The sequence below is a fragment of the Lactuca sativa genome, chromosome 2 (genome assembly GCF_002870075.4).
Source record: "Lactuca sativa cultivar Salinas chromosome 2, Lsat_Salinas_v11, whole genome shotgun sequence".
Taxonomy (NCBI): domain Eukaryota; kingdom Viridiplantae; phylum Streptophyta; class Magnoliopsida; order Asterales; family Asteraceae; genus Lactuca; species Lactuca sativa.
In genome coordinates this window covers 160,635,180-160,653,457 of record NC_056624.2, presented here as the reverse complement: position 1 = coordinate 160,653,457, position 18,278 = coordinate 160,635,180, and the positions used below count along the sequence as shown (strand labels likewise).

At 33.8% G+C, this 18,278-nt stretch overlaps 1 protein-coding gene across 2 annotated transcripts; it reads right to left on the bottom strand.

Moving 5' to 3' along the window:
• Positions 1 to 13,425: 13,425 nt before the first annotated feature.
• On the bottom strand, positions 13,426 to 16,721 carry LOC111916034 (phytoene synthase 2, chloroplastic). Of its 2 annotated transcripts, XM_023911676.3 has the most exons (6): positions 15,824 to 16,718; positions 15,585 to 15,635; positions 15,080 to 15,252; positions 14,610 to 14,845; positions 13,879 to 14,071; positions 13,426 to 13,792 (listed from the first exon to the last, which is right to left on the bottom strand). In XM_023911676.3, exons 1-6 carry the CDS (start codon positions 16,278 to 16,280, stop codon positions 13,604 to 13,606), a joined length of 1,299 nt encoding a protein of 432 aa, XP_023767444.1. In that variant the 5' UTR covers positions 16,281 to 16,718; the 3' UTR covers positions 13,426 to 13,603. The 2 variants fall into 2 exon arrangements, with proteins under 2 accessions (XP_023767444.1, XP_023767445.1); XM_023911677.3 differs by lacking the exon at positions 15,585 to 15,635 and having other exon boundaries at positions 15,824 to 16,721.
• Between the last annotated feature and the right edge of the window lie 1,557 nt (positions 16,722 to 18,278).

Genomic DNA, 18,278 nt, shown 5'->3' with positions numbered 1-18,278 from the left:
TAGGTCATCCTAAATTGGTTATAGCATGAGGGAAAGGAGTGAAGAACAATGTCGATAGCCAAATCTTCCCCAAATTTGACATTTGTGAAGACGATCAACATACCTTTGCATCTTTTGCAAGTGCACGGTTAGAGACTCTCCACTTCCTATTTTAGCAGTGATCATATTCGTAATGATCTCATAGCGCTCTTGCCTCGCGCTTTGGTGATATCTCTCCATCAAGTCTTTATGCATTTCATAGGGATACATGTCCTCATAGGACTTTTGGAATTCGGAGTTCATTGTGGCTATCATGATGCAATGAACTTTCGTTGCATCACGCTCATGGGTCTCAAAGACAGCCATCTCTTCAGGAGTAGCAGTTTCCGGATTGAACTTCTCGAGCTTCTCATCAAAAACATACTCTTTGTCCTCGTGACATGCGATAGTGCGAATGTATCTTATCTATTCGCTAAAGTTCGATCCATCGAAAGTCACTTTTTGACAAAGGCTCATTAGCGTGAATGAGCTAGCAGCAGCGTTGTTTGCGTTAGACATCTACCAATAGAAAGGAACAAAGTTCGATTAGAATTGAATCCCTAATTAAACACCCAAAATGAAAAATTCGGGCTAGGACCCAACAACATTATTTACACATTAGAAAAGGGATACCGTGATCCAACATGCAAATAATTTGGAGGTAAGTGAATGACGATCCACTAATTCTTCACCATGAAAAACATAAGCTTAAGTTTTAAATGTATTGAGAATTCCTAGATTCTTTGAGATTCATTGAACCTTTCAATGGCATGTTTAAATCTCAATATGCCCCTCTAGTTTGCGACTGGGATATCGAGGATCACAAAGCGGGTGTGAATAACCATGCAAATCTACATGGTGCCTTCATTGTTACAATCACCTATTCGATGTGCCGGTAAACCACACACGCTCCATCGAACTATGACAAACAATGAATCACCCTTTACCACCTTTGCTTAGAACTAATTAGTGTGCCGGTAAACCACACACGCTCCACTAACTTCTTAGCAAGGGTGCAAAGTGTAATTTCATGGGGTTGCATCAATTTCACTTTTGCCTAAAGTAACTAGGATTGGGAATTTAAAAAATGTTTAGTTACTTTATATAGATTCATTATACTTATTAATGAGGAGAGGATTGCCCTATCCTACCCGTTCGGCTAACGACCCTCCACCAGTCAAGCAAGCGGCGGGTGTGAGTGTACACCCATTAAGCGCCATTTTATAGGCAACAACCTTATACCCACCTTATAGACCGACTTTGTGAATGAGGCCTACTAACGGTAAGACTAGCATTTTAATTATACATACATATATATATATATATATATATATATATATATATATATATATATATATATATATATATATATATATATATATATATATATATATTAAGCTTGTAATAATATAATAGTATAGGGTGTATTTTAAACATTTCAAAAATACTAGGGTTTTAATCTTCAATTTAAAATTTTCAAAATTTAATACCATTTAAATTAAAATTTTAAATATTAAAACTCTTGATTTAATAATTATCACAAATTAAACTATTAATTTAAATTATTAAATCATAAGGGATTATCTAAATCATGAGGATAATTACCATTTAAACAATTAACTTATCCTAATCCCTTTTATCCCTCTAAATTTCGAAAATAATGGGAGGGGATAATTCAAAATCTTTAATTACCATATTTAACTATTAAAAGATAATTACAAGATATGAGATTATCCAAATCCCTAAAATTTAGGATCTTATCTTGGGGAAGGAGGCAAATCTCGAAATCTAAGGGTTTGCAAACCCTAGATTTCGAAATCTTGGATTAAAAGGAAAGGATTCAAAAACCCTGTCAAGATTTTCGCAAATTAGGGTTAGGAAACCCTAATCTCGAAATCTATGGCCTCCTAGGGTTTATTGGCTATAAACCCTAATTTGTCAAGTTCATACAATTGAATAACACTAATTGAAAACAAGGTAACCAAAGGCTCTGATACCACTGATGGGTTTTATACAAACAATCCTATGTGTGCATGCAACCCTAATTTGGATCTATCTTTTCACTATTAGACACATAACATTATGAACACATGGATAAAACCCTAATGTAGCATGCTATTTTCGAAATTCATATATAAGGTTAGATCACATACCTCTTGTTGTTATATTGCAATAACAACTTAAATCTTCAAACCCTTAGTCTTGAAAGCAAGCACCACAAGTGTAGTGCCTCTAATGGCTCACAAACACCACAAGCAATTGGAGAGGCTATAGAGAGAGAAGGGAGGAGGTAGAAATCGTCCTTGGGAGCTCTTAGAAGCAAGTGGAAAAATTCTTAAGGCATAGGGGTCTTTATATAGGGTTGAGATTAGGGTTTCAGTCCTTATCCTTATCCAGTTACTTGCCCACCAAGCAACCACAAGATAAGCCTTGAAAAACCCTTATCTCTTGGACCTTGGACGATTTCAAGGATATCCTTATCCTTGAATTCGTTCATCCTTTAACAAGGATAATCATTGCCCTACTTTTCAACTATCACATAATTACAATTCAACCCCTCTAGTTTAATTAATTACACTTGATCACAAATTAATTCCTAATTAATTATTAACCAATATTAATTAAACAAATATGATTTCTCCTTTAATATATTATTCTTATAACATATTAATAAATCATAATAACCTCTTTCTCTATTTATTTCTCTAGTCAAGTTGCTTTGGTGAAGGAAACCCAAAAGGACCATGCATAACCAGGTCAAGTATTTACCAAATATGGTTATGGGCTTAGACACTAATCCAACACGGTTGCTATCATGGTGCAATGGACTTTCGTGGTTGCTATCATGGTGCAATGGACTTTCGTGTGGATATGAGTCCTCGTAGGACTTTTGGAGTTCAGCAGTCATGGTTGCTATCATGGTGCAATGGACTTTCGTGGCATCATGCTCATGGGCCTCAAAGGCAGCGATCTCCTCGGGAGTAGCATTGTTGACGTTCACCTCATTAAGCTCGTTTTCAAGGACATACTCGTTGTCCTCGTAGCAGGTAACCATTCGTATGTTCTGGATCTAATCATTAAAATTGGTCCCATCGAAGATCACCCTACCACAAAAGTTCATGAGTGAGAAGGCGCCGGAAGAGGTTGAGCCTGAAGCGTTGTTGTTGTTCAAGTTCGACATCTGAAAAGGAAAAGAGACAAAAGTTTGATTAGATAAGAATCCCCAATTAAACACCCAAATGAGAAATTAGGGCTAGGATCCAACAACATTATTTGTAATTTAGAAGAGGGATGCCATAATCTAAACAACAAATAATTTGAAGATAAGTGAATGACGATTCACTAATTTCCACCTTGATAAACAAAAGAGAATTAAGTTTTAAATGTATTGAAAAATCCTATATCTTTTGATATTCATTGAACTTTTCAATGGCATGTTTAAATCTCGATATGCCCCTCAAGTTTGTGACTGGGATATCGAGGATCACAAACAGGGTGTGAATAACCATGCAAATGTACATGGTGCCCCCAATGTTACAGTCACCTAATCGATGTGATGGTTAACCACACACGCTCCAACAATCTATGATAAACATCGAGTCACTCTCTGTCACCTTTTCTTAGAGCCAAATTAGTGTGTCGGTTAACTACCTACGTTTCACTAACATCTTAGCAAGGGTACAAAGTGTAATTTCATTGAGTAGCATCAAATTCACATTTTGCCTAAAGTAACTAAGATTGGGAATTTTGTAAAAAAATTTAGTTACTATATATATCATTATACTTTTAATGAGGAACGAGTTGCCCTATCCTACCCGTTCGGCTAACGACCCTCCACCAATCAAGGAAGCGGTGGGTGAGAGTGGACACCCATTAAACGACCATTTTATAGGCCATAACCTTATACCCACTTATAGACCGACTTTGTGAATGAGGCTTGCTAACGGTAAGACTAGCATTTATGTTATACATATATAATAATTATTCTTATAATGTTATAATAGTATAGGGTGAATTTTAAACTTGTAAAAATCTAGGGTTTGGAATTTAATTATTTCAAAATTAAACTTTTAATCCAAAAAAATAAATTCCAAAACTTGAGGACAAGTTTTGATAAATTTCAAAACTATCTAGATCAAAACTCAAATAAATAATTAAACAATTAATTTTGGTGATTATCTAACTTTGACATAATCCAATTTCATGCAAGATAATTGACCAAATAATTCAAATAATTAACAATTATCATATAAGGAAATAATTATTCAATTAATTTGACATTATCTTTTATTTTGGCAAGGATGATCACATAATATAAATAAAATTCGTATTTTATTAATTAAAAACGTTTTGCTAATTATCCCACAACAAAATCGGCATAAAATCCCAAAATTCCCTCTGTCTGACAACCCGACTCGCCAAGCCCCTTGCAGGACATTTAGTAAAAGCGTTACGGTTATTAGAAAAAATAAGACCGTTAAGATTAGTGAAAATACAATATATAAACTAAATTATCACAATAGTAATGAAATGTCATTATTTGATATTTCATATAATTGACAGATGTATCAAATTACATTGATGATATACTAAAATTATTCAAAGTTGCGCCAAAACTAATGCAAAGTTCTTGCGAACACTAAATAAATAAGAACAAACATAAAAGCTAGCATTTATATTTATAATCAATTTAAAATAAACCAATCATGATTTATAAAAGAATCTCCATTGATGATATACTAAAATTAAATCTATATAACATTTAACATTTTATAAATTATATTACATAACTTTATTTGAATAAATGAAGTAGTTGTCAATATTTAATGCAATAGAAAAAACGGTATATTGGTTGTCAATATATGTTTACATTAGGTAACATTATTATGCAAGGAACGTCTAATTAAAATGCTTATAAATATATAAATATCATAACTATATGAAACGAGGAAAGTCGTTCAACTAATAAAATAAAAAATGATGTCTACAAAGAGATCTTTCAATGATTATATATATTTATCGTTTTTAATGTATTTTCTACACATTTCAATAATAACAATAACCATATATTTTTTTATACTCATTATACAATATCTATAAATGATTATATGTTTTTTTTATGCGCTTCTCGCGTTTAACGCGGGCTATAATCTAGTTAACAATTATCATATAAGGAAATAATTATTCAATTAATTTGACATTATCTTTTATTTTGGCAAGGATGATCACATAATATCAATAAAATTCGTATTTTATTAATTAAAAACGTTTTGCTAATTATCCCACAACAAAATCGGCATAAAATCCCAAAATTCCCTCTGTCTGACAACCCGACTTGCCAAGCCCCTTGCAGGACTCATCGAGTTCATCCTACTCATCGAGTACCACTTTGGGCTCGACGAGTATGTCAGGCGGATAGCCAAAAATTTGATTTTAAGCAATGAATAAAGAAACTATGCATCAAAAGAACATCCTATGTGCACATGCAAAACCCTAAAGCTTTGGATGCTGGGACAGCCTCCATCTTACATTCCCTTCTTCTCCCGTCGAGCAGCTGCCACCGAACCCCCTTACCTGAGCTGCTGTCTCTGATCGTCCTTCCCCTCGCACCCGTCTCTTCCTTCTCGTCGGATACACAGCATATACAAAACACCCATCGCATACGATACCTTCTCCGACCAGGAAACTACCTCCGAAGATCTCACATGTGTTGTTGTTGCTGCTCGCGAATACCACTCCCCTTTCCCCTTCGCACCTCACCACCGAAGCAGGAAGAAGGATTCGTTGCTTCTTCCCATTTTCATTACTTCAGTTCGTATAAACCCAGAGACGATCTCTCCTTCTTGCAATCGATCAACCAAACAACCGGAGTAGCAGCCTGCAAAGCCTTCGTGTTTTTCCCTCTCGTCGCCTTCGTTCATCTGTTCATCCGTTCGTATTCCTTTTTCCTTCTTTACCCGATCAACAAAAGGAAATGGGTTATAAAAAGCCCGAAATTAGTTAAAGTTTGGGCCATTATTTAAAAATGGTCCTCACATGAGATTTCCTTATACAAAAAGCCGTAATTTCCTTTCGACTTTGACGCATTGACAAAATAACCCCCTACTGCCATATTCATTTTAGAAATCAATCCCAATCCCCAAACCTTGACTCCATTTATTCAAAACAACCCCTCCCATAGAGTTTTCTTAAATATACCAGTCCAAAACTCAAACATTGAATTCCATTTAAACCATTTCAGCCCCTCACTTGATTTATTTTTATCAAAATAGTCATATTCATTAAATTAAATTACCAAACAGCTCCCAATAGTTTATATTTATTACGAAACGGTATCGAAAGTATTTCAAATTTCAAGAATGGTGGATTTGCGGTTTCTCACAACAAGTTTCTCAAAAGAAACCGAATTCGAACGAATGGAACTCACGCTTTAAGGGTGAGTGTTTACGACCCATTTTTATTATTTGGGTGGGGGGATACACGTGCCTATATATTTCGTTTATACAAATATATTATCCTTTATGCGAAAATACAAATAAATCTAGTTTCTAAAAATATTATTTAACAAATACACATATTGTTACAAATAAACTAGTATAAACTTTTCGTATACGTATTTTGGTTATTTTATAGTGAAATAATTAGTGCACACAACGACTACTACATGATACAAAAATATATGATTTTTATATGCCATTATATATTATAGCAAGCACGCTATAAAACTTTGAAGTATTTAAAAGATTAAAGCTATTAGTATTCATGTGTATTTATATGTTTAAATACATATAGTTTATACATGTACATATGTTCATTACTTTGAAACATACATCTTTATAAAAGCAAGTACATTACATTTTTACATGCATACCAAGCATACACGGATTTTATCAACTTTATACAATGAAATTCATTATGCCTAGTGAATTAATCACAATTAAGTTAGTGCTGAAAGCTATTCATATACTTTTTAATGAAGGGCTTTTTATTGAGACAATATTCATTAGCTGAGTCTAAACACTTAGCATAGTCACACTACTACAACTATTAATCTTCGGAGCGAGATACATAGCTATAGATCTATACGGGGTTGACATCCCCACCTATGGTTGATAGCTACAACCTCGACCGATCAATCAAAGTGGGTGGTACCACTGGTCCCGATGCTGCCAAACTTGGACAATGGGCCATCTTGTGGCCTCTCTGAATGCAGTAGAAGCAAATCGGATCAGATACTGGTGTGGTGGTGGGTAGTAGCAGTACAATCCCGGCTAATATGGCCTTTCTGGCCGTACTTGAAGTAGCCAGAACCACCCACCATGCATACCCCATCATGAGTCTTGTCGCACTTGCCATAATGGATCCGACCCTGCTGACCTCCTGACCTGGAATCAAATACCTTGGTCCTCTTGCCCGAACCCTCTGAAATTTGAGCCTGATCTAGCTTTTGCTTCCTCTCTATGTCAAGATCAATCTCCCTCTCTTTGGATCTTGCAATCGTATCCTCTAGTGTCTTGCAACTGGATCAGCTCACAAACTGTCGAATACCACTCCTCATCATCTCATGGTATCTCTCCTTCTTCATCTCCTCGTCCGCCACATACTGTGGAACCAATAGCGCCCTCGCACGGAACATCGTAGTGATCTCAACCACCACCTCAGTAGTATGGAGAAGGTCCTGGAACTCCTTCACCAGTTGTTGTACCTCTGTCACTGGTGCGAACTCAGCTCAGAATCTAGTCACAAAATCATCCCATGTCATCGACTCAACAACCCCATGACTAACAAAGCGCCCAACCTCCTCTCACCAGTCTCGAGCTCTGTCTTTCAAAAGACAGGAAGCAAGTCTGACCTTTGTCCCATCAGAAACTGCTAGTGATGAAGGTGTTAGCAACATCCGCTAACCAATGGCTGCTCATGATTGGGTCCTTCTCCTCGAAGTACTCCGAAACTCCCTGAATGTCAACGATCGCTTCCCAACCAAAGACACTATCTCAGAATAGAACGATCTCAAGCGCTCCTCCAACACCTCCATGATACCCTCCTTGATCGTATCAAAGATCACATGAGTCTGCTCGAGTATGTTGCTGGTAATATCAAACGAAATGAACTCCCGCATCTGATTATCCAACTGTCCGACTCTAGAACCTGAGCCTAAACCCTCACCAACACCAGAACCACTAACCAGTCTGCCTCGAAGAGTCACCATACTGAAAATAGACCATACAAACCATCAGAGTAATCACAAAATGTGAAATGAGGTGGTGTATGTGCTACAATCATCCCAGAATCTTCCCATTCGAACCAAAAGCACTTGAAAACATAAACTGAAAATTGTAACCATAAAGCTTAGTGAGTTCCCCAAAATACGACATACCATACATAATAAACATATAATGGGCCTCGCCCGGCATCGAGCCCCGCCCGACATCGAGCCTTGCTCGGTAAACAGATGTATCAGTCATCGGGCCCCGCCTGGTATACATATAAACATATATAAAATAAACACATAGCACATCCAATAATCACAAAGATAAATAGCATATATAATGGTCATCGGGCCCCTCCCGGTAAGTATACAAACACATAACACATGCAAGAGTCACGCAGACATCTAGCATCCTAACATAACAAACCATGGGCCCACATTGGTTCATTCGACCCGCTAAACATAGTAAGGAAACTCACCTCCAGCTGCTGAAATACGCAAAATAATCCTTGCCTGTTGATCCGGAAAATTCCCGCGCTGTCATCATCAAAAAATATCCAATTATTAATTAGATCTCGACCCAACAAAAATCTAAGCTACTTAGCCCATAACCAGGGTAAAAGATCTTTTTACCCGTTATCTTACTTGGCCCAAAACCAAGGCCCAACCCATCCACTCAAAACCACAAACCCTAAATGGAAACTCAAGGCCCAATTTTCCAAATTGAGCCCAAGACCCATCACAAGCCTAAATCCAAAGAAGCCTAATATACAAGTCAAAAGTCCAAATCATAAGTCTAATGGCCCAACAACGCCCAAACATAGAAAGCCTAAACTGTGGCCCAACCCGAGAAGGCCAACCCCAAAACGCCCAACTGTTGAGTACGTAGTGCGTACTCAACTCGTACGCCCAGTGTACGCCTCAAAATCGCAAACTAATTCATTAAGCACTTAATCAGTTAAGTCCTTTTTCCAAACTCTCACATCTAGTCCCTAATGATGACTTATCACATCAAGTTGGCAACTTTACACACATAAATGGCTTAATGGGACCCAACACTAAAAAAGAAGCTTAATAAAGATCTTAACACATGCATGAACCAATATCCTTCATAAAGTTCGCATTTTTATGAGCAATGGACCTCCATAGAGCTAAGATCTAACATCCATTTCTTCTAGAGTAGATCAAAAACTCAACTTTAACTCAAAAGACTCAAAAATGTCATAATAACACTATAAAGTAGATTTAGCATAAATGATCATCAAGGTGGATCTTTTCACCTCAAAACCTTGCAAATGAGAAGATAACTCTTGATCTACATGCTCAAGCTTTTCCCCTAAGTGTTCCGCTTCTTCATCAGCACAAAATACTAACAAACACACTTTTCAATCTCAAAACTCACCGAAAGCACTTAGGGTTTCATTTTTAGGGTAAAGGGAGGTAGAGGCTGGTCAAACATGTTCAAGGGGTTCTATAATGAGGTTTAAATAGTGTGCAAACCCTAAAAATTAGTGTTTGCCCAAACTGTGTGTACGCCTAGCGTACGTGGGTGATGTCGCGACCAACATATAGCTAATACGCTAAATGTATTCATAGAGTATGTCCCGCCTACTAGCCATTGACCATAAATGAAAAGAATTTGCATAAAATGGCTAAAAGGAAACGTACCAAAATTTGAATGTTACAGAATCAAGCTACACAAAAAATATAAACATTTTTCACTTTGCATTAATGTAACACTATAAAGTCTCCACTGGGACACTAAGACTAGATGGAGTTCGACATGCATGATGTTTGAAAGTATGAAATCCCAAAGAGCCTCTTTGCAATTATTTTACAACATGATTTCAAAATGAAAACACCCTATAACCAATGATGATTGATATTTAGTGGAAGAATTTACGAATATGTTAAAAGTTTTTAAACATTCAACAAGTTATTTATCAGAAGTTCATTATCTAAGTATTCATTTATTACTAAACGATTTATGGTTGACGACAACATAATTTTAAGCGTTTCGAAAAAATAAAATATTTGTTTTGGTTACGCAACCAATGAGAGAGAAATTCGTAAAGTATTGTACAGACATGCCATCACTTTTTCCTTGTACCTCAACTTTAAACTCTTGTATTATTGTTACAGATGTTAGGGGTTTACTTAAAAACATATTTGTAGCTTTAGGTTTGCAAAATAAAATAAAATAAAATAAAATAAAATAAAATAAAATAAAAACTACATTAGTAACCAAATAAACTCTTTTAATAATATTGTTGATAGTTTATTTGGCATTTATGTTATAACCGATGGGTTTTGGGCGTAACAAACAGAAAACATATGTGTGCATGCAACCCTAATTTTCCTAATCTATGTTTTCTCTAATTGAACATACAATATTTGAACATCAATTGGGAAACCCTATGAAACCTATGTTATTTTCGAACTTTAGATCTAGGGTTAGAAAAACATACATTTGATTGTTATGGAGTAATAACAATAAAATCCAAGTCTTCTTGAACCTTGAGAGAAAGCGTCACAAGTGTCACGCCTCTAATGATTCACACCCAAACTATGAAAGAGGATGACAGAGGAGAGAGGAGAGGAGTGCTAGGAATTTCGGCTATTCCTCTAAGGAATCAAGAACTTAATGAAGTAGCTTAGAGCCTAAGTTAGGGTTTTAGGAGGAAACCCTAATTCCCTTAGCTTAGGGACCAAACGGCCCAAGAATCCCCATCCAAGAACCCTTGGACGAAAACTCAGGGTCTTCCTAGAGATTTTCGTCCAACCTCTTATAGGGAGGTTCTATAACTCATTTCCTCAACTATCAATAAATTGTCAAATAGCCCCTGTACTTTTAATTAATTCAATTAATCCCAAAATTAATTCTAATTAATTTGTTATTAACTATTAATTAAATAATATGATTTATAATTAATATGTTATTTTCATAATACATTAATAAATCAATTATCTCAATTTATTACTCAAATAATAAATTCAACCTCTCTCCAAAAGTCATTTTGTCTAGTTGCTATTTTGAGGGCAACCCAAAAGGATTGTGCTACCATCAATTCAAGTTTATACCAATTATAGTCATGAGATTAGACACCTAATCCAATAATAACATATGACAAAATGCCAAACATTTTGGGTGGTGTAACCGCAACTACTAATGATGTATCGGGTAGTAGAGGTCGGTCAACTTTAGACGCGACATTTATAACTACATATTAGATTTACAAAACAAAAAAAACACATATTAACCCCTAGCAACGAACTTGTAATTTATATGAGTTATAACTTTTTAAAATTCATGAGTACACCACAGTTAATATAATGGATCTTTTGCTTGATGGAGAGAAAAGGAAACATAATTTTTACTTCTCTTTGTCATGGTCCGTGATATAGTCCAAGCTTACACGATAGCTTCAAAAACCATAGTTTCTTTTAGTGGTAGCGTTTTGTCAAAATTGAGAATAAATCTTACCCCAGTGTCGGTGGAGGTTTGCAGTTACTTGAAGAATTACTTGGATTCGGTGGAATGTATACAACACTTATCAACACTCAAAGGCTCACTTCAAGATAATGTCAAGCCAGAAATATTGGAAAAAATAGGAGCAAGGCTTATCAACGCCTCTAGAATCAGCTTATGACATCGATGACGATGATGAAACATTGTTATCGTATTTCCGCATCTTGGTTTGTTATCCGTTTTGTTGTTGGATTTTACAATTATTTATAGGACCAAGTGTCTGACATCTCTTCGTGATATGTTTGGATTGCTAAGGTAATCATTTGGATCCACCGTATGATTCCCAAAAATATAATGGACATCTTATACACTACTTTCATGCATCTTCAAATTATGCACAAGATGTCCCCAATTATGTATCCTCTCATGTGCTAGATTACATGGTTGTAGTTTCTTCTTAAACAACTTACAAAGTAGACAAACTATTTTATCAAGATCCTTTACAAGCCAATCTCTATGATGCATCTCTCCGTTTGGTAAGTACTTATTGTAAAATTCTTAACAACAACGTATGTTTCTTACATCTTTAGCACCTTTACCGGTTAACATATCTCTTTTATGACCAGTTTTCACTAGTAAACCTATCTATTTACTATTTAGTATCAAGGGTGTCCCACTTTCTAGGATCATAGATATTCAATGGAATATTTTATTTGTCATCATCGTTATTATCATTCAAGATGGTTTCTTCCACAATTTCATAAACTCCATCCATATTCAGTGTTACTTTTTCTCTATGTTCTGCCTTATTAGCTTGAACGTTATCAAGATTATAGTATTATCTTCGAAATACACTTTTACCCTAAAACCCAAGTTATATAACATATTTTTTCATTGTTAATAAAACATGAATAAGATTAGTAGCACGAAACTATACTTCAACTAATGTATTATTATTTTTGTTTTTAAAATTTTTAGTAATATAATATTAAAGGAAAAAATTTATAGGAAGAGGCTTTTTGCTACGACAACACCTACACACCCTAGATCAGCCATTGCCATCTTCTTATGAGACCTTTGGCACATGTTCTTCATTTCTTTTGATGGCTTTCTTGATTTTATGTTCATGCACCGGTAAAGAACTATATTGTGCATCTATTGATAATTCGTCTATATTTTTGTACTCTTTAATTGTATAGTTAACTTAATTCCATTGCTTGTTAAATGTTCCTAAGATGTCTTCATGATCATGATTACCTCCTTGGGTTCTCTACAAGTTCGCATTAGATAGACAATCAACATTACTCTTCCAAAGTAATTTGAAACAACCTCACCATTCTTCCTCATCAGAATTCCGAATGATTCTCCTCGGCATGTTCATCTAAGCTCTCCTTCATGAAATCCCACAGTTGGTATCCCTGCCTTCAATTATGTGTTGTTTATTGGAGCCTCTCTTTCCACAATGTCCCACTACTCTTTAGCAAAGATTCTCCATCAAGAAACTCCATTGTTCATAATCCCTTTCAAACTTGGGGATGCTTGGTTTAGCAAAGTTTGTTACGTCCAAATTCATCTTTCCCTCACTATTATTTCAATCACAATATGATTTTACTACATGCAATGTTTCTCTATGTTGAAAAGTCATTTAGGTTCTCAAACCAAATGTTTATCAAATTGCTGGAAACAAAGTAAACAACTAAATAAACCATCAATTCTTAAAACAATGACAAACCTATAAACCATGGTTTTATTCAACTGTCTACCAAGTAAGCAAACAAGCACATATACCAGGTAAACACTTATACATCTAAATAAACCTTCAATTCATACAACAATCACCATAAAAATTTACAAATATCCATTGTTTCCATTTCCTACAAAGTGTACATAAAGAGTACATCATATATCTACATGCCAATAATCTTCATAAGCACTCCATTTCTCGATGTTGGAGGAACAAGAGACTTAGCATAAGCAATAGGCAACTTAACTATCTTCTTTGCTTTACTCACATAAGCTCTTCGAGTGAAGTTATTATAGTCATTGGCTTCAATCTCATCCAAGATTTGTCGATACAATAAAAGTGATGCCCACACCTAATAACACCATTTCATATTTAGTTAAAGATCTTTAATAAAAGTCAATTTTTTTTTATAAAAAAATGTACATTTTTAGTACTTACAGGCCATCTACTAGCTGGACTTAGTTGTCTAGCACCTTCTTCTGCTTCATCAAAGAAGGATCTTGCCCTTTTAATTTGTTTTTTCATAAAACTTCTCCATTTATCGGTTACTTTTCCAGCAAATATATCTTCATCTGATAATCCAGCTTGTGCTAATTCATCTTGTGGGAGATACACTCTCCCTCTTCTTGCACTATTCCAAAAGCAACCACATCAAGAAATAGCAATGTACTTTTGTTTATTTGTTTACTATAGCATCATACTTTTATGTTTGAGACTTTGGCCACAACTGTTTTGTATGTTGGCAGGTTTGGTTCCTATGTAGAAAATAAATTACAAAAACCGTTTCTGTAATCTACAGAAAAGGTCTTTGTGTACATTTTTTTACAGAAACGGTCCATGCGTTTAAGACTTTTGTATGTTGGCAGGTTTGGGCTCTGTGTAGAAAATAAATTACAAAAACTGTCCCTGTAAGAAAAGGTCGGTGTGCAGATTTTTTTTACAGAAACGGTCCAATTGTTTAAAAAAATTACAAAAATGGTCCCTACCTAATAGAAAATTTACAAATTACAACCCCACAAAGCGGGGGTAATAATGTAATATCACCCTAGTCATTACTATTTATCGTATTTCCTATAAATTTCAACATGGTATTCAAGATTTTCTTGTAAATGTTCGAACATAGTAGTTTCTTGGAAATTCTTGAATTATGAAATAGTTTGAGCACTTACTCTTCTCCCACATCTCTGAGAATATTGGTGAGTTGATTAGCAATACCCAAACTCAAAGCATCATTGTATACACTTTCTGTTGTTGCTTGTGATTCAGGATCAATTCCAGCTACAGGAACACTCATCAATCCAACTGTTCCAGCCACATAATAACAATACAAATAAAGTTCATCAAAAGTCTTGTATCTTGACTTTACAAGATCCATCCTCATTCCTTGAATCATATCCTTAAAAGGCTGAAAACACCAAAACAAAAAAACAAAAAAACATCAAGAACTTATGCAAAAGCATCATCATTTGAATTTTTTTATGAAGATATTTTTGGTAGGCCAAACAAACAGGAATATAGGTCCATTTTGTGAAAAGTGTCAAAAAGGTGATCATCTTGATAAATGATGACTCGATCCACTTTGGTTATTTTTGTAATCATCCAAATTTTAATATATATTTAGTGATTTGTTAATTGTGACCTGAATATCAATTGGGAACTTGGAAACAGTATCTGATAAAGCAGCATCGAGCATATCAAAAGGGCGACCATTGAAAAGATCTTCAAGCCTTGATTCCCATCTATCTAAAGCTTTTGGAGTTATATGTGATGCATTAGGTCCATCAACAAGTTCATCTGTTCTTCTACACCACACTGTTTTTTACAAAAAAAAAAAAATCTTTGAATCAGTCAAATAAGTTTATTATTAAACTTTAATCTTGAATTTGTAACTAGTTATAGAATTTCAAGAAATGGTTTGACCTCAAAAATCAAAGTTTCTTGAAAATGACTAGAAAAATATTATTAAAAAAAAGAGTTCACATGTAACTAACCAGGAATCAAGGATCAAGAAGAAACACAGAAATGAGAAAACTGTTATTACTAGTATAAAATCTCTTTCCTTGAATCGAAAATAGGAAATTTATACAGAAATCTCAAAAATCAAACATTAATGATTTATGATTATGATCGATGAAGATCCTCACCATAAATCGCCCAGAAAGCTTTTTGTCTCTGTGGTGGCATTAGTCGTGTTCCTGTAAATATTATATTAAAAAGATTGAATTAAAAAAAAAAAAAAAAAAAAAAAAAAAAAAAAAAAAAAACTAAATTTATCCGAATCGAATTCAAAACATAACATGAATATCGAAATTGCAAGTGGGAACTTTAAACTTAAAAATTACAATTTTTTTTGGAGATTTTAATGAAAAGAAGACTAACCAACCTAAATAAAATGTCTTGGCATACTCTGCACAAACTTCGCCACATCTATCGTAAGCTTCATTCAACAAACTAAGTGTTCCAGGAAGAACGATATCAGGTTTCACCTCCAAATCTTCTCTAGCTCTTATATGTTCTTTAACCAAAGCTGCTTGTTTCAAAACGACATCGTACACCATCTGCTCCGATGAAACAGCCAATTCGCCAGTTGGGTTAGCCACCACAACCCTGGAAACCACATCGGATTTTCTTTTTCTCCCATTTTTTAAATCCCGGAAACCCGATTCACCAAATGCATCGAAATAGGAGGAATTGCACTTGTGCTTCTTATAACCAACATTCTTGATTTTGTTACTCCGTGTGAATCTTGATGAATCTACGAGTTTTGTTGGTGTCTCGAAGAATCCCAATTTGCAGAGCTCATAATTAGGGGAAACGACGCGTATCAGGGCAACAGACATGGTAAGTATTTGAATGGAAAAAAGATTAAAGCTTGGTGCTTTTTATAAAGATTGTCTGTTAGTTTTTCCCTTTGTGTTGAAAACACATACTAGAGAGCACAGAGTAGACGTCAGTCACTAGAAAACGTGTCGACTTTTTAAAACAAGAAACCCACTTCACGTTCAGTGGAAAGATGATGAATCCCACAAAGGTTTCAAATTTATTCAAGATTTGTACCAAATTTGGAGCTCTGTATGATTGAAAATGAAGGGTTCCTGTTGAATGCCAATTGGTCGAATGTTAATTGTTATAAACAAACGATATAGCAACAGTGGAGAGCAAACTCAAAGAGAAATATGGATCTGAATGGAGTCATGGAGATTAATTATATGTGAATGAGGACAAGAATTATAATAAAGGAATGAAAAAACCGAAAATTCTTTCTACTTGGGATGCTGCCTAAAAAAAAAAAAAAAAAAAAAAAAAAAAAAAAAAAAAAACAAACTCAGTTTGGCCAGTTCACCACATGTTAGGTTTAGAAGACAAAAAAACTAAAATAAATAAAACAAAATCACTCGGGGTATATTCCAATAAAGAAGTTAAGAAAATGAATTGGAACTTAAAGCATAAAAACATGGTTTATACTTTATACCTACAAAAAGTTGTGACTCGTGAAATTGTTTTATGGAAATTCCAAAAACCAAAAAAGAAGAAGAAACCAACAATGGGTGTCAAATAAGAGTGACCCACAACAAGATTGACACGCTCTTTTCTTGTTTTTTTTTGCTAGTTCTTTTTTTTTTTTTTGGCACTACATTTTTCTTTTCCATTTGTATGAAAATGGTTTTTTTCCTAGTTGCTTTCTATGGATTTGGACAATCTGGGTTTTGTTAGCTCCTTGTTTTGGACATTGATATTGTTTTGCATTGATGTATTGAGGAGACAATAACTAGTTGGAATCTGGTATTTGATAATTGGAAGTTGGAAACAATAATTTTATTTGTTATATAAATATTTGATAAAAAAAATAGATAGAAGCTTTTGAAATTTATATAATTACATAAAAATATATCTTTGTAAAATAAGTTCGAAGCAAATTTGTATAATTACATAAAAATACATCTTTGTAAAAAAATAGATAGAAGCTTTTGAAATTTGTATAATTAAAAAAACTGATAGTTTTTTTTAAACACTACATAAAATAACTTTTAGATTTTAAGTTTTTATTTAAACTAAAATCAAAAAATTCATACCCCAAACAAAGCTTAATGTCTAAATCAATATTTATATTAAAAACTAAAAGTTAAAAGCTCTCAAAAAAACCTCATGTCAAACACTTACAAAAACATATTTAATAAATCAATAATAATAGTTTATAAGTATATAGAAATTCTAAAGAATGTATTAAATCAATTGAAGTTTTGTATTTTAGTTAATAATTTTGATGAATCTTATAAAAAAATTACTAAATATATGGCATATATTTCTATTAAACCGTTAATATTTGTGGAACTAATAAATAATCGATAGCATGTTTATATTTCTAGTAATAATCGGGTGCTGGAATCACTAGTCTATTAGAAAATAAGTATCATCCTTAATAAATCAAAATAATTTTGTTATTTGTCATCTTTTTATGTATTATGTTACATGTCATTTTGTGGTATATCTGCTATAATAAATAAATGTTTTTTTGTCACATGTCACATTCTCATTCAATTTGTCAAATGTCATTTTTTGGTTATTTTGAATTAATTTTTTTCCACATGTCATTTTATGGGTTTTTTATTTTATTAAATTTCACATAATATTTTAATGTAATAATTACAATAAATGTAGTAATAAATAAATATCAACTCCATTAAGGAACTTACCTTTTAATTTCAAAATTCTCAAATTAAAGTTTATTATTTTGTTTATTTATTTAAATTATTAGTTTAAATTTATAATAATTCCTTATTTTTTCTTATTTTCTTACAAATTTAAAGTTATCAAATATTTAGACTTTTATATCTACT